Source organism: Onychomys torridus, chromosome 6 (assembly GCF_903995425.1).
Source record: "Onychomys torridus chromosome 6, mOncTor1.1, whole genome shotgun sequence".
NCBI lineage: Eukaryota > Metazoa > Chordata > Mammalia > Rodentia > Cricetidae > Onychomys > Onychomys torridus.
Genome location: NC_050448.1, coordinates 134,125,174 through 134,150,143, shown reverse-complemented (window position 1 = coordinate 134,150,143; position 24,970 = coordinate 134,125,174). Strand labels below are relative to the sequence as shown.

General features: G+C 38.6%; 1 protein-coding gene across 12 annotated transcripts in view; it reads left to right on the top strand.

Annotated features, from left to right (window-relative positions):
- Lrrc7 (leucine rich repeat containing 7) overlaps positions 1 to 24,970 on the top strand; it is a 357,320-nt gene that overhangs the window by 235,518 nt on the left and 96,832 nt on the right. For all 12 annotated transcript variants that reach the window (XM_036190947.1, XM_036190946.1, XM_036190949.1 and 9 more), the window contains 2 exons: positions 509 to 653; positions 5,521 to 5,593. In XM_036190947.1, the coding sequence (XP_036046840.1) occupies positions 509 to 653; positions 5,521 to 5,593 (218 nt within the window). The remainder of the gene's footprint in view (positions 1 to 508; positions 654 to 5,520; positions 5,594 to 24,970) is intronic.

Below are 24,970 nucleotides of genomic sequence, written 5' to 3'. Positions count from 1 at the left end.
TCACCCTTAAAAGCAATCCTAAATCTCTGGCAATCTTCTCTACCTCCTGTCTATAAATAACCCGTTCTGGACATTGTATATGAGTGTATTCCTACACATATGGTCTCTTGTGATTTGCACCTTTCAAAGTTCAGCTATTTTGTAGCATATTTCAACACTTCATTCACTGCCAAATAATATCCATTTTGTGGGCAGGCCACTTTTGCTTACCCATGCAGTCACTGAGGCAGGGCTAGGCTGCTGCTGCTTGACATCTGCATTTGCGTGCACATGTGTGTTTTTAATTGTGTAGAATAGTCCTAGGGGTGTGTGGGTCATGTAGGGATTCTGTGTTTCAAAATGGATGCACCAATGTGCTTTCCAATCAGTGTTCATTTGATCGATGCTTCCATATCCTCCATATTGTCATGGTGGCTTTAAAATTAATTCACAACATCACGGTTTTTACAGCTTCAAGTGCCTTCTGAAATTTCCCCAACTAACCCTGAGTTTATGCACTGTCTTCAAGTCTATAGGGAAGTTAAAGATGTTGGTATACCTGGATATGTCAAAAAACAGGATAGAAACGGTTGACATGGATATTTCTGGATGTGAAGCCCTTGAGGACCTCTTACTATCATCCAATATGTTGCAACAGCTGCCTGACTCAATAGGTGAGGATGTAACATTTTGTCATGAGTAATTATGTCAAGTGTGCAGTTTCTTTTTTGGCAGTATAACTTGTTTATGCATGTAGGCAATATACTACTAGCCTGACATGAATGAATTAGCAAATTTACCATGCAAGATCATTGTATATTATGCATAGCTTAAAATGAACTGTTAACTTTAACATCAAATCCAACTCTCCAGTGAAATGTTCCTATTAAATAGATTTATCTTAAAATTGTCAAATCTTCTAAATTTTAGTGTTGTCATGAAGAGTAAGTGTTTAGATTTAGAGGTATTTGGTGATAGCGGATGCATTGTAACATTGGTATAACAGGTAAAAAACACAAAAAAAATGTATAAATGTAAAATATTCTTAGTTCCATTATTTTTTAAAAGACATATTGTTCTTAATATGTTATAAGATGCTTACCAGAAAAGAAATTGTGAGTAAGTATAGCATGCATCAGATCTTTTTATTTATATATTTTATAGATAAAGTTATAGAAAGACTGAACAGTGAGTAGTCCTTTTATATTTTTCCTGTTTATGAAATGTCTTGGCTAGGAGAAAAACCATGAGTTCAGTTAACTTTGAAATCAGGATTTCAACCTGTTTGGAATAGATGTGTCATGTATTCAGCAAATTGCTAATGCTAAGGCTTTGTCACAGACCAAGTAGCCCAATTGATGGAGAACACTGGTTTTAACAAAATTGCACAAGCTTTTCTCATAAATTTTCTGACTTTTTATTTACATAATCACACATATCAAACAGTGTTTCTCCAACCACCAGGCAAAACGGAAAGCTTTACTAGACCTCTCACAATTCCCAGCTGTACCTCAAGAGCTTCTGGTGCAGAGAACATACTGGGCTCTGATCTGAACATTAGTCATCTTAAATGAAAAATGAAACTTATGAGCAGATGAGTGTAGGAAGAATGGGTATGTGTGTTGCAACACTGAGGAGGCTTATTAGCTACAAAGAGCCTCATCTGATCAGGACAACAGAGTAGTAGTATGTGACTGTACATGTTCAGTGCCACCCCATACAACTAGAAATGCATAGGCGAAATGCATTGATTCAGAGAACACAGTTTTGCCCATGGCTGCCTTCTCAGTGCTGAGACTGTGTCTGGCCTATGCTGTGCCCTCCTTAGCAAAGAACACTTACTCATGCTAAGAATGACTATTTACTTGACAAATAAAGAACTCCAAAAGTATGCAGGAAATGAAATTAAATAGCATGCTAAAAATGAAAATGCATCCACTTCAATAGAGATAAAATTTATAACTTGTAAAGTACCAGAGGGAAGGAAATTGAAAAAAATCCATACAGAAGATAAAAGAAAAGAAGTTAAAGTAGTCATAGAATAGAAAACAATGAAATTAAGTCTCATAAATCACAGAAAAATAACAAATATAGTTAAATAAGCCTGTTTTATTTAAAAGAACCAATTATTTCCAAAGACAAGACATTCTCTGTTTGGCAGGATTATTTGTTAATTTATCTTTCTTTAAAATGCAGCACGCAGAGTTATCCTCCACTTGGAGTAAGGCATCCTGTTAGAGTGATACAGAACACTACTGAGCTGAGCATGTAGCCACATAAGAAGACAGACAAGGTGCTCTAACACCTTCCTTAAGGACCTAAGAACTCCCCCAGGAAGAAAGTGACTTGGGGACACTAGTTACTCACTGAACTGTCCTTTATGTCTCACTGAAACTTCAGGGGAAATTATATCTGACTATCTGTACAGGGCCTGGTTATAGACACAGACAGGCCTTCCTCAGTACCTTCCCCTGTTGGTCAACAGACATAAGAGTTTTTTCTGGGCCCCAGAAAAACCACAGACACTAACTGGATGAGAAATGGCACCTCATCTTTCTTATTGGAACGTGGATTATCTATTGGGTCACCAGTAATTTTAAAAATAAGAGAAGAATTTCCATAGAATTAATAAAATAAAATACAACTAAAACAAAATTTCTACTCTGCCATACCAGTGCTGCAGCTGAAAGTCAGTTGACAGAGAGGCAGACTCAGCAACCACTCTGTGCTTGACCCCTCCCTGCTCCATTTCCAAGAAGAGTGAAGAGCCTCTCTTCCTCTTTCAGGTGGTTTTAATAAAAAGCTGCTTTGGATAGCAAGGAAAATCATTAGATGAGGATGCATAATGTTTTACTTTTCAAACTATGATCACTTAGTAATTGAGGCAGAGGCTCCACAGTCAAGTAACCTGAGTTCGAGTTGCTTGTCAGCTGTGTGACCTTCTACAAGTCACATAATGTCTCTGTGCTCCATTTGTTCATCAGTGTGAGGGAGTAGCATTACCTCTAGCTCATGGTTGAGGGGCTCACTAGTTAATCCAAGGTGCCAAGTGTTCAGTCAGTGGCAGCTCCTATGAGAACTAAGATTTGGGAAACAGAGACATTTGCTTTCATAGAACTATTACATTGGGTACAAATGCCAGACAAACATTGTCTACTTTAATAAAAAGCTATTTTGATTTTTGGAACATTCATATTAACTATGTATGTATCTATACAAGAATATCTACCATGACAATTACAGTCCTCCTCATCCTTCAATGCCAGGGGTGTATAAAAAGATAGAGAATGTGGAGAGGGAAACACAAGGGAAGGAGAGGAAGTCATGAGCCTGCATAAAGCTGGTGCTCAGCCCACAATCAGAAACCTACTGAGACTGTAAATCAGTCTAGACTAGAACCTTGGATAATATGTGAGCAGCAAAGTGGCCTGGTCTTGGTAAGATCCTGTAAATCCATGGACTCAGGCTAAGCAGAAGGGTCTGCTTGCTTTTGCTGTAAAGATTCATGTGAGAGCCACACCTCCAATCTGCACAGAAAACACTTGCCTGAGTATAAACCTACCTTGTTTTCCTTAACATTGCTTCACACCAGAGGCCTCAGATCTTCTGGAAATGCTCGTGGTGACCTGGTGTCTTCTCAGCCATCTGTTATCCACACCTCAGTTTCCTGTGACCCAGCACAGTGATAAAAAGACTCAACCCTCCCACAGTTCCACTGGTGGGCTGGAGCATAGCAGTCTGATGGGGGCTTCAAGCTACAAAACATTCTAATGTAACTCACGGCCCCACTCATAACATAACAAGCCCTGGTGGCCTTTTACATCCCAGAGCTGACATTTCAAAACATATGCTAGGGAAGCTAAAATGGTTCAGATACCTTTTGAACAGAGATGAATGGTGCAAAAGATGTTCAGACCAGTATGATGAATATGCACCAAAGGAATGTCCTACTTCCCACATGCTGTTGTTTTCAAGCTGATGAATTATGCTCCCATGTTGCAGGTATTTTGTTGCAGCAGTCTGACAACAAGGGTAGTTCTTTTCACCTGCTTCTGGAGAAAACATAACTATACTGAAATCCTAAGTCAACCACAGCTTTACTTCAGACTTTATGTGACTTCCTCTGGCTCTTAAAAAATTATCAGAATACTAAAAGAGGTGGGCGTGACTTGACACCATATCCACAAGGTGTGAAAGTTGAAGGATGTTCCACATCCAAGTGGGTGTGGGCAGGGACACACACACACACACACACACACACACACACACACACACACACACAAATTTCAGGATGATTTCAGAGGATCATGTTTTCATATCAAAATTCCTAGAAAAATTTTGTTAAGGAAAATGGTTTAGTTTTCCTTAACTTGACACCCCCAAAAGACACTTGATCATGAAATTAAAATTTTCTGCAGAACACAGTAATATACAGCATATATACATAGTTCCCATATAAAACAAATGCTAACTTTTGTACTGATACTTTGTCCTTGGAAGCCACATTGATCTACAAGCTGTTTGATGGTTGGGTAAGAGGAGTGATTATGCCAAAGGCAGCTGCTCTCTCATTACTGTGTAGTGATTGCACATGAAGGTAACAGAAGGAGAGAGAGCCATAAAAAGTGTGGAGGGCATAGATCAGACAGTGGAAAATAAGTGGTTATGGGGGTGGAGAGGGCTCAGTGGTCAAAGCACTTGCCAGGCAAGTGAGAACTAGACTTTAGATCCCAAATACCCAGATAAACTACAGCCTGCCTATGATCCAGCCTCAGAAGGTGGAGACAGGATCCTAGTGCAAGGCTGCAAGGCAGAGAAGTTACATCAGCCAGCTCTCAGTAAGATAGAAATAGCTGGTCTCCACAAAGGAAGAGTGTGTAAGAGCAATCCTAGAAGACACTCCACATGCATCCATCTGTCCACACACATTCAAGCACATATACACAAAAGCACATACACATTTAAAAGATAGTTTTAACATTAGTCCCTGGCCAGCTCAATGTGAGGTATTACAATCGAACTATTCTTGTGTCTAACATTGATCAAGTCCACCATTTCTGAAATCTCAGCACACGACTCGTGTGGTCATTTTCCACAACTGTAATCAAAAACTTTTTGTTGTAGGACTTCCCTTCCCACTTTTTGACTGTTACACTCTTGTTGTTTTGAACTGTTTCCAGTCTGTATCATAAGAAAATGAGTTATCTGTGTTCGGAAATTAATTCAATATTAAATCGCAGCTGACTCAAAATGTTTCTACTGGTCCATTTGCTAAAAAACAGGAAAAGGAGATGTGGGTGCATCTCTTGACAAGTGTGTGGACCCCAAGTTTGTTTACTTAACTGCTCTGATGCTATTTACTCCCATTGACATTTGAATTTTTACAACTAAAACTCAAAGCTAGTCTGTGTCTGTTTGTGTGTTATATATGTAGAACATAGCCAACTGAAACAACATGCATTCAACATGAGTGAGCCCTATGATTTCTTTCAATGACATTTCCTGCTCTGATACATTAATAAAACTTCTTCTCTGTTTCAGGACTGCTGAAAAAGCTAACAACTCTAAAAGTAGATGACAATCAACTCACTATGCTACCCAATACAATCGGAAAGTAAGTTCCCACAGCAGTCTATCAGCCTGTGTGCAACCAGAAATTAAAGATGATGCTGTGTTTTCTATCAAAACATTGCTACAAATTCTTCCTTTGAACTGCATTTCATTCAGTTAATGGTTGTATACATCTTAAAAACTTTATATCTGAACACTGAATCCACTGAAGCTATAAAACATAATGAGAAATAGTCAACCATGAACCTTTCTCAAACAAAGTGATTACCAGACCTGCAATTACACTGTTAATGATATTTTTCAGAGAGTATCAGTCTGATATAGTTTATTGAGTAGCAGCTATCAATTAACTTAAATATTTCTCATAAAAAGAGAATCAAGTTTTTAAGTCTTTGTGATATATATGTATATATATTGAAATTACACTCTAATAATATTATACGTATAAAAGCTTGACTTTTTTTAGACAACAAAGAGAAAAGCAAAGCCACCATTAAAAAACTGGAAGATAAAATACCAACATTGCCTTAAAGGATAAAACATGCTGCACAATTTTTACTAATTTATTTGAACTTAAATAGCATTTAGTTTACAATTCCTTGAAGACTATTAATGTTCTGTGTTTCACTGAAATGAGTTTGTTGACAATATATGGAATGAAGTGTCAGAACAAGCCATCTTCAGGCTGAAATCAGCCTTCCTGTAAGGCCATTCCATCAGATTCCAGCTACCTTGTCCCAATATAAAAGAGTATACAAGTCCTTTCTCTTGGCAGAGTTCAGTATACACAAGGAGGAATAGATTCAGCTTTTAAAAATATCTGAGTTTATTACAATTAAGGCTAACTGCCTGTTAAACTCTTCAATTTGACATAGGGTGTAGCCTCAGAGCCACCACCACTGCAGGCTAGATGGTGAACTTGTCCGTGCCTTCTCCTCTTGCCCCATCTGTCCACTGTCAAATGGAAAAACAGCTACTGGTCTGAAAAGTTCCACTTCTAAAGAGTAGAGCAATTCAACAAATTTAAATTTCCAATTCTATTTTGGAGAACAGTAAAAGTGTCAATCATTACCATTATAATATCCAGACTGTCCAGTTTGTTTCTGTCCTCAGTTACTTCCATTTTTCCCAACAGAGAAAGACATAGTTCTTTGGGGTTACACAAAAGCAATTTTGTTGTTGTTATTATTATTATTATTATTATTATTATTATTATTATTATTAGTTGTTGTTGTTGTTGTTGTTGTTGTTGATGATGATGATGTTGTTATCAAAATCCTCTTCCCAATTATCTTCTTAGGCACTAATCTTTCTCACTGGGTCAAACTCAAGGGAACTAAATTAAATTCATTAATCTGTAAAAGACTGAGATTGGTATTTTGCCTCTTAGTTTGTATTGCTTATACAAACTAATGTCTTGATTCTTTGAAGACAAAATTAAGAAGTTGGATGAGCCAAAAATGGGTGCAGGAGAGCTGCTTTCTCAGCAGGGAGAAACACTTGGCTTTCGTCTCCCTGAGAAGCAGCTCCTGTCCATGGGTGTGGTTTTTGGTCTCTATTGGCTTGTCCCCTTAGGTGACAAACTGAGTTCTGAAGTCTAGTTTAATCCCAGCCATACATTGGACTAGTTCCTGTCCTGAGCTAGCAGTCCACATCCTGAGTGCAGGATTTGTTTCACGCTGGTAGGTACAGGACTGCTTAGCCTATACCTCTTTGCTTCCTTCCCAGAAGACAAGTGGTACTGCACAGACTACACTAGAGTCTGCCTTTGAGCTTAATCATAATTAACATTTATTCAAGTCCCTTGACTTACAAATGTGGGAAAACATGAACTGGTCAAATAGTAACTCAATACAGACATTTACACCAGTCAGCTATCAGCTTTCAGTCGCTTGGTAGGTAGTAAATAGAGCAATACAAATACCAACAAGGTAGAGCCGTTGAGTCTTTATGGTGAAACTGCTGATTAGTATAAAATGCTCATGTGCCACAAAGGCAAAAGAAACACTTGTTTCGGGTGAAAAAAGCAATACCTAAGAGTTGGATGGGGCAGATGCCTCCTTAAAGGAAACCTGGTACTTGACTATAGCCAACATTGTCCTTGATCACCATGAACTGTATAGAAGGTCAAAGGCTCAGGCTTCTACTGCACATCTCCAGTGCCACCTCCAGGCTTTCCTGGCACATTGCACTCTCCCTACTGCACACCCCAGGAACCCAGAGAAATACCATCACCCACCACTACCTATTATAGTCTTAGACCCTTTCTGGTGTCAGAGTAGGTAGTATGCTCAGCATCCACTTGTGTTGCCAGCATTCCACTGATTATAAGAAAATCAACTTAAAGGAGGAAGTTTGATTTGGTTCATGGCATCAGGGGGTTCTGTGCATGGTCACTTGACTCTGTTGCTCTGCTCCTGTAATACATCAGAACACCATGACTAGGAGAAAAGCAAAGCTGCTTAGGTCATAGTAGCTCAGAAGCAGAATGAGAGGGAGGGAGAGGGGACAGACATACTCTTGAAAATGCCACAGGTGGACCCACCTTTTAAAGCTTCTACCACCTCAGTAGCCTATTAGGCTGTGGATCCATCCATGTATAAATCCATTTACAGTGTTAGAACCCTCATGATCCAGCTGCTTCCCAGAGCTCTGCCACTAATACACTGCACAAGAGACACATCCTTCAACACTTAGAGAAACAGTTCACATCCAAACATAATGCCAACTTCATGCCTCCCTAGGATGCAATCATGTAGGCTTTGCCTCACAACTTCCTGAAAATCTACAGTCAGTTAGTGGTTGCTGGTGGAGTGAGAGATACTGTCTTCAGTGGTGTAGCTTCTAATAAGTTGTCCACACCTCTGTAATGACTAGTCATCCATGCTTCTGTAGGCATCTCTAATTAAACTCCATGGTTCACAAAGAGAAAAAGAGAGACAGAAAGAAGGAAAAAGTTTAGGCTTTGTTGATACACAGATTTTTGTGTCAATTACTGAAGAAATACCAACTACTGTTATAAAATTAAGAACTCTCTTGATAAAATAAACACAGTTTTCACTAGCCTGAGTATTATACCTGACACTCATCAGTCCTGTCACTCATCCAGTGTGCTCCAAGGATTCCCTTTTTCCCAACTTTCCAATGAGACAAATTTTGTCCTGTGTCCTTGGTCCTGTCTCACATGTTACCTAAAGTACCTCTTCTACTCTTCCTAAGACTGACTATGTGCTTCTTTTAAGTCCATGCTTTTAAACTGCAACAACTGTCACAGGCTCCTGGGGATCATGTTTAATAGACAAGCTCTGTTCTAATAGGAATAATACCTAAGAACTTGGATTTCCACACCATTCTCAGATGTCCAAGTCTTATTACAATTTCTGATTTACAGACAGCCCTGAGTATCAGGGCTCTAGATCTGAGTTAAAACACCACCTACATGTGATTCTTTTATGCTCCCTACCAAAATGCCCACCAGAAAATTCTCTCTCTCCCTGTGCTTGCCTTCATGGAAGTGCTTCCAAGCCTGGCTTTTTTTTTTTTTTTTAGCTGAGGATCGAACCCAGGGCCTTGTGCTTGCTAGGCAAGCACTCTACCACTGAGCTAAATCCCCAACCCCAAGCCTGGCTTTTTACATCCCACTTCACACAGGTTATAACTGCTTATTTTATAGATTATCTAACTTTTTAATTCCAATTTATAAATTATATAACAAATCTCAATTAAAGTAGTTTTTAATCCCAGCTCTAAAATTGTATAAAGCTTTTAAAAACTATGGCACATAATTTGCTCTTGATAAACCATTTCTCTGGAGTTCTCTATGGATCTATACTTATTGTTAAGAGGTTGAGAGTATGAAGCTGAAAGGGTGGGGTAATGGATGTGTCTTTCTATTTAGAACTCTAATGTTCTGATTTTCTGCTAATTACCTTGACTCAAAATGAAAATACAAAGTGAAAAATGGGAAAATTATGCAAGTGAAATGGGTGCCAGGTTATCACACACTTAATTTTCTTTTTGCTAAAATTGGTAACTCTCTTAAAAGTGTGAAAGATACTTTTCAAAGATAAATGGGATCACTTAATTCAAAAGTTGATGGCTGGCTTACAGGGGTAAAGGTCAAAAATCCTATCACAATAACTCATATTTCTGAGATTTTTAGTGTTATTATGTTTCTTTGATTATTGCTTCAGGAAAGAAATATGGAAAGTGTTAGTAGATTGGACTAACTCGTCTAAAAACTAACTTGAAAATAAGTAGTGAATATAAAGGAAATAAAACAACGTTTCATTTAGGTTTTTGGTTTTAGTTTTGTTGGGGGTGTTTGTTTTATTTGGTTTGGTTCAGGAAAGTGTTTACTTTGCATGTAAGTGTAATTAAGGGCTAGAGAAATGGTCCAGTCAGTAAAGTGACTGCCACCCACGCCACCCAAGCATGAGAACCTGACCTCATCATCCACAAGAAAAATGTTCTGTTTTCACTTAGGAATGCAGTGATGATGTATCTCTTCAACTGCATGGAACAATAGCCCTGCTGATGTGGCTGAAACAACAGACATGCCTTTTGAATTCTAGAGTTTGTACCCAGAAAGTCAGCCTTCATCAGTGTTCTTCTCTAGGCCTGCTAGCAGCTGCCATGCTATTGTGGCCATGTGACTTCTCCTTTACACATGAGAGAAAGTGTAAAGATGCTCTCTCTTCAATCTTATGGCTGTATCCAGTTCCATTACCTCCCAAAAGTTCCATGACTCAATTCCATGACCTTGGGTGGGACAGGACATCAGCAAATGAGTTTTGGAAGAAAATAACTATTCAATCTATAACAAACACATTTGAAACCTTTAAAATGTATTGTTAATAAATGAGATATATAGTATTTACAGGCTTTTGTGTATACATATATGTATGTGTGTGAAAGTTTGTGAGGGTGTATATGCTTGTATGTGCACCTGCATGTGGAAGCCACAAGATGACCTCAGGTGTTGCACTTAGGCACCCTGTCTTTCTGTCTGTTTACTTTTTTGTTTAACACAGAGTCTTTCTTTGGTATGGACTTTACTGAATAGAATGAACTGGCTGGCTTAAAAACCCAAGGATCCTTCTGTCTTATGTCTCTACTGCTGGGATTCAAGCCACCATGCCCAGCTCTTTCATATGAGTGTTGGATATCAACATTCAGGTCCTCATATTTGACCAGCAAGCACTTTACCCACTAAGCCATCTCCTCAGTCATCCAGGCTTTTATAGAGTCCTCAGTAATAAACCATTTAGAGTCATGGAGCAACCAAGAGTTATTTGATTTCAGGGACATGAGTTCTATCACTGTGTGAATGAACATCATAGAGGTACTTCCTTCCACAAGTGAAACAGTGAACTTTTGAAGAAGTTGAAAGAATACCCTCCAAAACACTGATAAAAAGCATAGCCTAGTAAACACTTCACACAGTAGGCTGTTTACTGTCCTTCTCAAGGGTGTCTGCTGCACAGCCTTACATGTGTTGCTTTCTGTGTGACTAGCAGCACAAATGGTCTGGTACACCATCACCACCACACACCCAAGTGCAGAGCCATACTATACTTTAGGATGTCACCAAGCAATGAGGGTTCTGCTTTGTTTTATTCTTTATTTGCTTGTTGTTTCTCTTGTTTTGTGTGCTAAGGACCAGTCACATGGCTTCACACATGCCAGGCAAGAGCTCTGCAATAGAGCCACTCTCTCATGTTTGCAGTAAAAACCCTTCAGACCCATTATCATCTTTCAGAACAACTGTCTTAAATGCCATTTGCCACTCACTGAAAGATGGCTACACAGTACACTGCTGTATTTGATTACAGGTCAAAGCGTTAGAGAAATGTGAAACACATAAATTAAATGTATTGCTCTAATGATAGTTGCCCTCACATTTATTCATTCACAATGATGAGGAAAAGCACAAAAGTAGTCATATGGAATTCACTGGTGATATTATAATGCATAAAATTTAAAGTACAAAGGCTGTCACAGTACCTATATGGAACCATTCTTCCCCACAGCCCCCACCAGAGGCTACAGCTGTTGTTTGTGGGCTGTGGCTAAACTGAAATTGCTCTTACTCACACATGCATGAAATATTTCTACAGTTTTGACTGGTCAGACAATGCTTTCGTATCTTTATTTGGAGCATGTAGAAATTAAAATAAATCTGTCAATAAGCAGAGCTGTTTTCTCCATTCTCCACTAAAGAGTGGTGTAAGGTAGAATTTTGCATTTTGATGATAATTTTCTCATGCAAACTAAAATAATTTTTCACAGTCTTCCTTTTCAATCGATCCAATTTGCTTCCTAGAGAGCAAAGAAAATGAAAGCTTGTAGCTGCTTTGGGTGAGTGGGAAATTTGGGTGGAATGGAAATGTATTGTCTCTATAATGATGGGAAGTTCTAGAATCTGGCCAGCACCACTAAAAGACACAGCTTCCTCCTCATTCTGACCAAACCCAACTTAGATGGAGATTTAGAACTGGAAGCGAGTAGGCTTCTTCCATTCATGATATAGAAATAATCTGACTGAAGTCTGTAAATGTCTTATCATTATTTAGTAGCAGCCTCACAGGTTACCTAAGATTAATGGAAACATAAAGGATGTGATTGAAGACTTAATCCCCAGCCCAAATTAAATCAATTTATTTACATTATCTGAAATAAGAATAATGAAAATCAAGTTTTCTCTCATATGTAGAATTGGGATTTAAGAAAGAAAAAAGGAAAAGTAGAAGAAGGACTATCTGAGAAAGGGAGGTGGCCATCAGAAAGAGTAGGAATAGCAAAGAGAGGTGAGCATAACTAAAGTATGTTTTATATGTGTATATATAAGCATATCATAATCAAGCCATTATTGTATATAAATAATGTACACTAAGAGAAACACATTTAAAAGACTAAATTAGCTCAGTGTCCCTCTTGTCCACAGAAGGATTTATTGAGTTTTACTTCCTCCCTGTGTACTTAGATCTTACAGACATGGCTAAGAACTACTGCCACCTCTGCTACCCATTTATAAAGCTGACAATGGACCAACTGAGGAATTGGGCTAGATACTCTAATCAATTGCTGATAATTTATGGACAACTTTATTTCATGGCATAACCAAGTTTAACTAAGTCAATTTCCCTTAACAATATCTTCATGTTCAGAAGGAGATTGCTGAGGCGTTGATTCCTCAGGATTCTATCTACCTCCTGCTATGTAGTCTTAAAAGAGTCTGACCTCTACACCAGGGGTTAATGTACACTTAACCCTTATTGAACTTGTATAGACTGGGTGTTGCCCATTTTACAGTTGAGGGGGGTTATAGTACATAAAGTTCACTCAGCTTTCAAGAGCCACATTACTTACGTTACAAGTTAAAGATTAAGATGAATTAAGATGAAGCCCAAAGCTAGTAACTGCATTCATTGTAGCTTCACAAGGCATAAATACTGTTCAAGTAGATTGTAGATTATCCATGTGACATGTTCATATTCCTTCCTTCACTCATTCTGTGCCTGAAGACTAGGAATACAGGGTTATCTTTCCAGCCAAGAATCTCCTGAAGACCAAACTAAACTAGAGAAAAGCATAGAGTACATCTTCAGAAATGGAGTGGAGGCATTTCCTGCTCTTCCTGTCACTGATGCTGCAAAGCTGAGTCCCACACATGACTCCAGCTGTTATTGGCATGCCTGTCATGTGTGTTTTATATCTTGATCTTGAAATATTTGCAAGAGCTTTATTTTGCACCTTCCTGGCACCACAGCACTTGTGTCTCCCAGGAGCTGGTTACAGGTGCAGTGTGGTCCCATCCCTAATCACAGCATCAGAATCAGCATCTTAGCAGGTTGTCCTGGGGATACACATGATACTGAAATTTAGGAAGCACTAGTGAAAAATACCTTACACTTCTGTTGTTTTCACTTTTAATCTGTGAAGTTATAAGCTTCTATATAAATACTATTTTGCCTGTTCTTTTCTTTTTCTTTTTTATTTATTCTTCTCCCATGTATTACACCCTGACTGTAGTTTTTCCTCCTCCCCCTCCTCTCAATCTATTCCCTCATCTCCCTTCTCCCCCAAAACCACTCTTCCTCTGTTTCCCTTCAGAAAACAGCAGTCCTCCCAGGGATATCAACCAAACATGGCATATCAAGTTACAATAAGACTAGGCACATCCCTCATATTAAGACTGGACAAGGCAACCCAGTAGGAGGAAACGGTTCCCAAAGGCAGGCAAAAGAGTCACAGACAGCCCCCACTTCTATAGTTAGGAGACCCACAGAAACACCAAGATACACAACCAAAACATATGGAGAGGACCGAGGTCAGACTCCTACTGACTCCCTAGTTGTTGGTCCAATCTCTGTGAGACCCCATGTCCCCTTCTTAGTTGATTCTGTGGGCCATTTTCTCATGGTGTCCTTGACTCCTCTGTTTCCTACATCCTTACTCCCCATCCCTGAGCTTCACCTAATGTTTGGCTGTGAGTCTCTGCATTTTCTCCCACCATTTGCTGGATGAAGCTTCTCTGGTGACAACTGTGCTGAGCTTCACGTCTACGAGTATAGCAGAGTATCAATAGGAATCATTTCGTGCTTCACATCTACAAGTATAGCAGAGTATCAATAGGAATCATTTTGTGCTTCATGTCTACGAGTATAGCAGAGTATCAAGAGGAATCATTTCATGCTTCAGTCTGCGAGCATAGCAGAGTATCATAGGAATCATTTCGTGCTTCGTGTCTCCAAGTATAGCAGAGTATCAATAGAAATCATTTTGTGCTTCATGTCTACAAGTATAGCAGAGTATCAAGAGGAATCATTTCATGCTTCACAGTCTACGAGCATAGCAGAGTATCATAGGAATCATTCTGTGTTTCATGTCTACGAGTATAGCAGAGTATCAATAGGAATCATTTTGTTCTTTTTTTTTTTTTTTTTTTTTTTTTTACGTTGATCATGTTTGGTTCTATTTGAGGTATCTAGGCTATCCAGACTCTGGTGCCTTGACATCCAGGCAGTATTAGGCTTGGGCTCCCTCTTGTGGTATGAGCTTCAAGTTGGACCAGTCATAGGTTGGCCATTCCCACAAGTTCTGCAAACACCTTTTCCCCAGCATATTTTGCAGGCAGGACAAATTGTGGGTTTTGCAGCTGGGTTGGTGTCCCAGCCCCTCCACTGGAAGCCTTGCTTGGTTACAGAAGATAGCCAGTTCAGTTCTATATCCTCCATTACTAAGAATGTGAGGTAGGGTCATCCTCATAGGTGGTGGGAATTTCCATTGTCCTAGATTTCTACGTTGCCCCCAAAATGCCCTTGATCTCCAGTCATCTCTCTCAGTACACTCTTATTCCATGACCCCAACCTGATCCTTCCTGTTCCCATCCCCACCTGCCCCTAGTCAACCCATGAAATCTATTCTATTTTTCCTTCCCAGAGAGATCCATATGTCCCTTCTTACTTAGCCTCTCTGGGTCTTTGAATTGTAGCATGAGATTATCCTTTACTTTACAACTAATTTCTGCTTATCAGTGAGTAGATACCATGTTTGGCTTTCTGGGTCTGGGTCACCTCACTCAGGATAATTTTTTTTCTAGTTCCATCCATTTGCCTGCAAATTTAATGATATCATTTTTAACAGCTGAGTAATACTCCATTGTGTATATGTACCACAGTTTCTTTATCCATTCTTCAGTTGAGGGACATAAATATTGTTTCCAAATTCTGGATATTATAAAGAAAGCTCCTATGAACATAGTTGAGCAAGTGTCCTTATGGTAGGATAGAGTATCCTTTGGATATATACCCAAGAGTGGTATAGCTGGGACTTGAGGTAGACTGATTCCTAATTTTCTGAGGAACTACCATATTGATTTCCACAGTGACTGTACAAGTTTGCATTCCCACCAACAATAGAGGAATGTTCCTCTTGCTCCACATCCTCTCCAACATAAGCTGTCACTTGTGGTTTTAATCTAGCCATTCTGAATCTCAGAGTCATTTTTATTTGTATTCCCCTGATGGCTAAGGATGATGGACATTTCTTTAAATGTTTCTCAGCCATTTGAGGTTCCTCTGTTGGGAATTCTCTGTTTAGATCTGTACTCCACTTTTAACTGGATTATTTCATTTGTTGATGTCTAGTTTCTTGAATTTTTTATATATTTTGGAGATCAGCCCTCTGTCAAATGTGGGATTGGTGAAGATCTTTTCCCATTCTATAGTCTGATGTTTTGGCCTATTGATGGTGTACTTTACCTTACAGAAACTTTACAATTTCTTGAAGTACCATTTATTAATTTTTTATCTTAGTGCCTGCACTATTGGTATTCTGTTCAGGAAGTTGTCTCCTGTACCAATATGGTCAAGATTAATTCCTACTTTCTCTTCTCTTCTATTATGTTCAGTGTATCTGGATTTATGTTGAGGCCTTTGATCCACTTAGACTTGAGTTTTGTGCAGGGTGATAGATATGGATCTATTTGCATTCTTCTACATGCTGACTTCCAGTTATGCCAGCACCATTTGTTGAAGATGCTTTCTTTTTTTCCATTGTATAATTTTGGCTTCTTTGTCAAAAATCAGATGTCCATAAGTGTGTGTATTTATGTCTGGGTCTTTGATTCCATTCCATCAGTCCACCTGTCCATTTTAGTGCCAAAACCATGTGGTTTTTATTACCATTGCTCTGTAGTAGAGCTTGAAATCAGAGAAGGTGATTCCTCCAGAAGTTCTTTTATTATATGAGATTGTTTTAGCTATCCTGGGTTTTTAGTCTTTCCATATGAAGTTGAGTATTGTTCTTTAAAGGTTTGTAGAGAATTATGTTGGGATTTTAATGGGGATTGCACTGAATCTGTAGATTGTTTTTGGTAAGATGGCCATTTTTACTTTGTCAGTGCTACTGATCTATGAGCTTGGAAGATCTTTCTATCTTCTGATATCTTCTTCAAATTCTTTCTTCAAAGACTTGAAGTTCTTGTCATACAGGTCTTTCACTTGCTTGGTTAGAGTTATAACAAAATATTTTATACTATTTGAGGCTATTGCAAAGGGTGTTGATTCATTGATTTCTTTCTCAGCTCATTTATCATTTGTTTGTAGGAGGAAGGGCTACTGATTTTTTTCTTTAGTTAATCTTATATCCAACCACTTCACTAAAAGAGTATATCAGCTGTAGTAGTTCCCTGGTAGAATTTGAGGGGTATTTTATATATGCTATCATACCATCTAAGAATAGGGATTCTTTGACTTCTTCCTTTCCAATTTGTATCCCCCTTGATTTCCTTTAATTTCTTATTGCTCTAGTTAGAACTTCAAGTACCATGTTGGGTAGATATGGAGGGAGTGGACAGCCTTGTCTTGTCCCTGATTTTAGTGGAACTGCTTTGAGTTTCTCTCTATTTAATTTTAAGTTAGCTATAGGCTTGCTGTAAATTGCCTTTATTATGTTTAGGTATGTCCCTTATATCCCTGATCTCTCCAAGACTTTTATCATGAATGAGCATTGGATTTTGTCACAAGCTTCTTCTGCATCTAGTGAGATGATCATGTGCTTTTTTCTTTTTTTTTTTTTAGTTTATATGTTGGATGGTATGGACATATTTTTGTATCTTTAAGCATCCCTGCATCCCTAGGACAAAGCTTACTTAATCATGGTGTATAAACCTTTTGATGTGTTCTTGGACTTGGTTTGCAAGTATTTTATTGAGTGTTTTACATCAATGTCCACTAGGGAAATAAGTCTGCAATTCTCTTTCTTTGTTGAATCTTTATGTGGTTTGGGTATTAGGGTGACTGTAGTCTCATAAAATAAATTTGGCAATGTTCCTTCTGTTTCTATTTTGTAGAATAATTTGAGGAGTATTGGTATTAGCTCTTCTTTGAAGGCCTTACAGAATTCTGCAATAAAACTATCTGACCCTGGGCTTTCTTTGATTGGGAGAATTTTAATGACTGTTTCTATTTCCTTAAGGGTTATAGGCCTATTTAAATTGTTTATCTGACTTTAATTCAACTTTGGTAAGTGGTATCTACCAAGGAAAATTGACCATTTCTCTTGGTTTTTTCCAATTTTGCAAAGTATAAGTTTTTTAAGTGTGACCTTATGTCCCCATTTTTGTTTCTGATTTTCTTAATTTGGATATTCTCTCTGTGTATTTTAATTAGTTTAGTTAAGAGTTTGTTTGTTTCTTCAAAGAACCGACTCTTTGTTTTATCAATTCTTTGTACTGTTCTCTTTGTTTCTATTTTATTGATTTCAGCCCTCTGGTTATTTCCTGCCATCTACTTCTAGAGCTTTCAGGTGTGCTGTTAAATTGTAAGTATGAGATCACACCAATTTCTTTATGAAGGCACTTAGTACTATGAACTTTCCTCTTGTGTCCTATAAGTCTGGATATGTTGTGCATTCATTTTCATTGAATCCTAGGAGATTTTAATTTCTTTCTTTACTTTGTTCTTGACCCTGCAGTCATTCAGTAGGAAGTTCCTAGGCTTTCTGTTTTTGTTGAAATCCAGATTTAATCCACGGTGGTCTGATAGGATTATTTGGATTTTCTTTTATCGGTTGAGACTTGCTTTGTGACTGAATATGTGATCTATTTTGAAGAAAACTCCATGATGTACTGAAATGAAGGCATGTTCTTTTCTGTTTGAATGAAGTGTTCTGTAGATATCTGCTAGGTCCATTTGGTTCATAATGCCTGCTCACTCCATTATTTCTCTGTTCAGTTTTTGTCTACATGACCTATCCACTAGTGATGTTGGGGTTCTGAAGTCTCCCACAATTAATGTGTGAGATTTTATGTGTGATTCAAGCTTTAGCAATATTTCTCTTACAAATATGGGTGTGATTGCATTTACAGCATAGATGTTAAGAATTTAGATATCATCTTGGTGGATTTTTCCTTTGATGAATATGATGTATCCTTCATCCCATTCTTTTGATTAATTTTGGTTGGAAGTATATTTTGTTAGATATTAGAATAGCTACTGCAGCTTGCTTCTTGGGTTCATTTGCTTAGAAAATCTTTTTTCAGTCCTTTACTCTGAAATAATGTCTATCTTTGATGTTGAGATGTGTTTCTTGTCTGGAGCAGAAGGATGAATCCTGTTTTTATATCCATTTTGCTAGGCTGCCTTTTTATTGGGAAATTAAGTCAGTTGATATTGAGAAATACTAATGACCAATAATTGTTAATTTCTGTTATTTTGTTGGTGATTTTGTGTGTGTGTGTGTGTGTGTGTGTGTGTGTGTGTGTGTGTTTCCCTTCTTTTGGTTTTATTGGTGTGAGACTACTTATTTCCTGTGTTTTCATGGATGTAGTTAACCTCCTTGGGTTAGAATTTTCCTTCTAGTACTTTCTGTAGGGATGAATTTGTGGATAAATATTGCTCAAATTTTACTTTATCATGGAATATCTTGTTTTCTCCTTCTATGGTAATTGAAAGTTTTGCTGAGTATATTAGTCTTGGCTTTCATCTGTGGGCTCTTAAAGTCTGTAAGACATCTGTCCAGGCCTTTCTGGCTTTTAGAGTCTCCATTGAGAAGTCAAGTGTAATTCTAATAGGTCTACCTTTATATGTTACTTAGCCTTTTTCCTTTGTAGCTTTTAATATTCTTTCTTTGTTCTATAGGTTTAGTTTTTTTTTAACCCAATCTACTTGGTATTCTATAAGCTTCTTGTATCTTTATAGGCATGTTATTCTTAAGGTTATGAAAATTTTCTTCAATGATTTTGTTAAAAATATTTTCTGAAGCCATGTAGTGGTGGTGCATACCTTTAATCCCAGCACTCGGGAGGCAGAGACAGGCAGATCTCTGTGAGTTTGAGGCCAGCCTGGTCTACAGAATGAGATCCAGGACAGGCTCCAAAACTACATATAAAAACCCTGTCTCAAAAAAACAAAAAAAAATTTCTGAGCTTTTGAACAAGATTCTTCTCCTCCTTCTATTTCTAGGCTTCTTAGGTTTGGTCTTTCCAAAGTGTCCCAAATTTGCTGGAAGTTTTGGGTCAGGAATTTTTTAGAATTGACATTTTCTTTGACTGATGTATCAGTTTCTTTTATCATATCTTCTATGCCTGAGATTCTCTCTTCTACCTCTGTAGTCTGTTGGTCATGCTTGCATCTGTGGTTCCTATTTGCTTACCTAGATTTTTCACCTCTAGCATTCCCTCAGTTTGTGTTTTCTTTATTGTTCTATTCCTGTTTTCAGGTTTTGAAACAGTTTTATTCATTTCCTTCTCCTGTTTGTTTATTTTTTTTCTTGGCTTTCTTAGTTTTCTTTAGGGATTTATTCATTTCTTCCCATTGTTTGTTTGTGTTTTCCTGCATTTTTAAGGGATTTATTCATTTTCTCTTTAAGGACCTCTTTCATCATCATCAAGTTGGTTTTAAGTTCATTTTCTTTTTTTTTTTTCACTGTTCAAGGTTTATTTGGTGTTTTCATTGGCATGACACTTGGGTAGTTGGTTGCATCATCCATATGCAGATCTTACTTTTTACATAATATTTCAATGTACACCACAGACACATAATACACAAAATAATATCCTTTAGAACAGTTATGCACTAATATGCATAATGGATTTACCCACTGGTAAATGACTAACTGGGAACTCACTGACCTAGGCATGTTTGGTGAGGGTGCACAGCAGACATGGCAGGCTCCCAAGGTAACTGAAGCCTGCACACAATTGGCAGTGTGTCTCAACTATCACATCAACCAGGTTACCACTACACAAGTACCACTTAGCATCAGGGTAGAGCTGTGGGAACAGCCACCTTAGCACAACACCACTAAACACAGCTCAGATGAGGAGACAGTGTGTGGTCTCCATAGAAACCCTGCTGCAGCCTGGACAGTGAAACTCTAGGACATCTGAGGATTTTAGAACTTCAGCTCTTTCTGGATGCCCCAGAGTGTATCTGCACTCTTCTTCAAGCGGGCCTCCTCTTCAGGAGTCAGAGTCACCTTCACAACATCTGAAATTCCATTTTGTCCCAGAACACAAGGGACACTGAGGAAGACATCATCCTTGATCCCATAGAGACCCTTAGCCATTGGCCTTTCCATGGCTGACCTGGCTGAGAGCATGATGAAGAATCTTAGGCAGGTGCATCCCATTTCTACCATGATTAAGTTCATTTTCTTAAGCATCAGCTGTGTTGGAATATTCAGTTCTTGCTGTTGTAGGATAACTGGGCTATGGTGGGGCTATATTGCCTTGGATATTGTTGATTGTATTCTTACACTGACATCTAGGCATCTGGGTTTGGGATGAACATAGGTCTAGGTGCTGATTTTTGAGTTTGTCTTATTGAATGGGTATTTTGTTCCTTGGTCTCTCTTTCCTCTTTGGTCTTCTGATTGTTGTGGTCTGTATTTCTGACAGCTAGTGTGATGTACCTGATCAGGAACTATCTGCCTGTGTAGGGGCTGGGGCATGGCAGTGGGAGTAGGTGGGAAGGAGTGTCAGGTTTTTCAGCTCTGAACTGAGTGAGAGGGTTCTGAGGGCAGGTGGGCCTCTTACCTGTTCTCTATTTTGTCTGTTCTTTATACTTCATTTTTATTTATACCAGTAGTAACCTGATAAAATACGGTAAATGATTTTATACAAAGAGGCTGTATTAAAACACCTTTAGTGTTTTTAACCAGATAATCATTAATAAAAACAAGCTGCAATTATATGTTATGGGTTTAAAACTTGGAAATTTCAGAGATCATTGAAAAATAAGTATTTGTCCTCACCAGCTCTACTTCATAACCCAAAGATCCCAAATAACTGCCAAACTCTTAATTCATTCTGTCCATTGCATGGAGTAAACAGTGTTACCTTTTTAATAAAGGAAGACTTCAGCTGCATGAGAGCATGGCCCTGTATAGGGGGGAGTGCTTTTGCTACCATATTCTGTCTGAATACACAACACAGAACAGGAATGGTGACTGGAATGGGTGGTCTCTTCCCACACCAAATAGTTCTTCAACTGTTAGAAGCCCCAGATTGGTGTGCTACAACTTAACTCAGGTCAGACCCATATATCTTTAGTTAGAATCATAAGACACAGATAAGGGCTCAACCCCACAAGACTGCCCTCCTACTAGGGATCAATCACAAACCCTGACTAATGATTTGTGAATAGGGAACTCTTGGAATTCACTCCTGTGCCCAGTGTTTTTGCTGTTGTCATGCTTCTTTGTTATTTTTTGTTTTGGTTTGGTTTGGTTTGGGGATTTTGTTTGGTTTTGGTTTTGGTTTTGGTTTTGGGTTTTGGGTTTTTTGGGTTTGTTGTTGTTGTTGTTGTTGTTGTTGTTGTTGTTGTTTTTAGACTGGCTCAGAGAAACTGGGAAAGGGTTGTAAGTTATATTGCAAGGGCACAGATGAATAGTCACATGAGAAGGCTTCAAGGAAAGATATTTTTTAAAGGGACACAGAACCCCAGTGCCTCTCTGCCATACCTCCTTCCAATAGTTTCATACAATCAGCAGTTGGGAGCTCTGTGAACCTATCCTTGTGACTTTATTTTGTAAACATGATTGATTATGTCATTGTCCTTTGGTGAACAGCTCAACTTCAGCCTTTCTCCCCTTCTCAGAGGTCAGGGGTAGCTGGACAATCTAACCCTAAAATCACATTATTACCTTCCCCTCTTCTGAAGCTATGCAAGAATCCTTAATCATAAGTTTTATATTAATATCCAAAAAGACACTTTGGCTTTGGCCACACAAAGAGTTTTAGGAGCTCTGTGCCAGGAGTTGATTGACTATCAGAATATCAAATATGTATTTCTCAGCATAAATCACATTATAACTGGGGCCATAAAAGTGATGATGCATTTTGACACTGTGCATGACTGTTCAACAAAAACTCTTTTTTTTAGGTCTGTTGTAAAATTAAATACTAAGAAAATAGAAAATAGTAAGACTAATATTTACTTAGTACATTATATATTAAGAACATTGAGAATTAAAGGAAGATTTTTGACCAATGAGTTTGATACACATAAGCCAACATCTTTTCTTTGCCTCAGTGGATTAGTGTCTTTCTTAAGAAATTTGGATCCATTTCCAAAACTTAATTCTTTGTGGTCTCATTGTCATGACATATCTCTGAGAGTACCTCTCAGATAAAGTCCATTACCAGCATCATGTCTTATGGATCACTTCTTCTATGATGTGTGTTACTTTGCCCTCATGAAGAGCCTCTAACAGCCCATCTAAGGTTCTCTAATGGTGTCAACAGTCCTGGGTCAATTATTTCTCCTATAGTTCTACTTATGGCCTATTCAAATGTTTCAGAGTTATTTCCACCATACACCAGAAGTTTCTGTTGTACTACACCCATGTTTAGGAGTGTATATTATGCATATGTCACTACATTTGTGGGGTAGTACAAGCCCATATGCTCATAGGAAGACCAGGTCAGCTCTGAGTGTCCTTCATCAGAAGCTGTGCACCATGTTTTTGGAAGAAGAGCCCCTTAATTATCTATAGCCTCTTAATTATCACCAACTAGGCTATACTGGTTAGCCATCAAACTTGAGGTGTCCTCCTGTTTCTGCATCACCAGTGCCAGGATTACCAGTATGCCCCATGATTCCTACCTTTTGATGTGGGTGCCAGGAATTTAGCTCAAACCCTCATGCTTGAATGAGAAGCACTTTTCAAACTGAGCCATCTTCACAGACCTAGTAGTAGTATTTTAACAATCAAATCATTGTGCCCAAGTGTCTGCCTACTGCTGGCAGATAAGGAACCAACAGAACTATCTGTTTTGTTATCTGTATGTGAACTTAACACAAAGGCACATGGCTGGTCACAGTGGGACCTCAAAAGTGATGCCTAGTTAGTTATCAATCCTGACACTCATCATTATTCACATTGTGATTTTTTAGACGGAAGAAACTGTTATGCCCCATGCAGTTAAAAAACAAGTTGCTAAGATTTGAAAGGTGTTGTTGAGGGACTAGTGTTGTCTACTGAAGCATGATATCTTTATAACAGAAACCCTCAAATTGATGGGTGCCTTACTGCCACTCAAAACTGACCTCTGAACATGTATATGAAAGAAAGAAATGAGAATCTCAGTTTACTCTTTAAATTGTTTAACATTGCTTTTAAGTCAGCTAAATACACTGCTGATTTTTTTTCTTTATAACTCTGTGACTATTTTCTGAGAATATTGCCCTAGGCCCTTGACAGAAACCTTTGGTTCTTGTAAGGCTCATATACCTGTAGGGTCAGGGGCCATGGTGACACTGAAAGGCACCAACTATTGTGGTGGGTATTGTGTTCCCTGAAATATTGTGTGTTGCCCGAAATAAACATATCTGGGGTCAGAGAACAGACAGCCACTAGAACAAAGCCAAAAATGGTGGCTAGAAAATAGGAAGAGTAAGCCCTAACAGAAGTTGGGCAGTGGTGGTACACACCTTTAATCCCAGCACTTGGGAGGCAGAGCCAGGTGGATCTCTGTGTGTTCAAGGCCACTTTAGAAACAGCTAAGTATGGTGACACAATCTTTAATCCCAGAAACCCAACCTTTAATCTCAGGGAATGGGGTCAGAAAGAGAAAGGTATATAAGGCGTGAGGACCAGGAACTAGTAAAGTTAAGCATGTAGTTAGTTAAGCATTTGGTTGGTTAAGCGTTCAGGCTTTGGAGCATCACAGCTCAGCTGAGATTCATGTGGAGGAGGACTCAGAAGCTTCCAGCCTGAGGAAAAAGGATCACCTGAGGAACTAGCAAGGTGAGATAGCTGTGGCTTGTTCTGCTTCTCTGATCTTCCAGCATTCACCCCAATAACTGGCCTCGGGTTTGTTTTATTAACAAGTACCTTTAAGATTCCTACTACAAACTATCTCCTGAACTCTGGACTGGGCTTGGCTTCCAAACTATACTCAGACTATTAAACTTGCTCAGCTATTCCTGCCATGTAAGTCTTGGGGACCCACTCTCACTGCCTACCTTGTCTGTGACTTTTCATCCTCAGAGCACAATTTATTCATTTCTTCCCTAGTGTGTCCCTTTGCCTGGGAGGTAAATGAAACAGCTGTGCCTTTGGGGCTGTGGACTCTCTTTGGACTCTCACAATCATGTATCTAGTAAAGGACAGAGCTGGGACACAAATCTGACTGATTTCAGCTCTGTGCTTCATGCTCTTGCTGGCTAAGTAATTGAAGTGGGCCTCATTGAAGCTAGTGAGTCTTAGTGTGTAAAAGAGGAAGCAGATTCCTCAGTCTTACTCTAACTAGTTCATCTTTCCCTCCCAATGATGGCCTTCTCACCCCTGGGACCCTTCCTTCTAGCAGTGCACTAATATCAGTGGCAGCTTCAGTATTGCTGTCACTTACACTGACCAGGCCCTCTTTATCTCCAATCTATGACAAAAGTGATAGAATCTTCTTGTT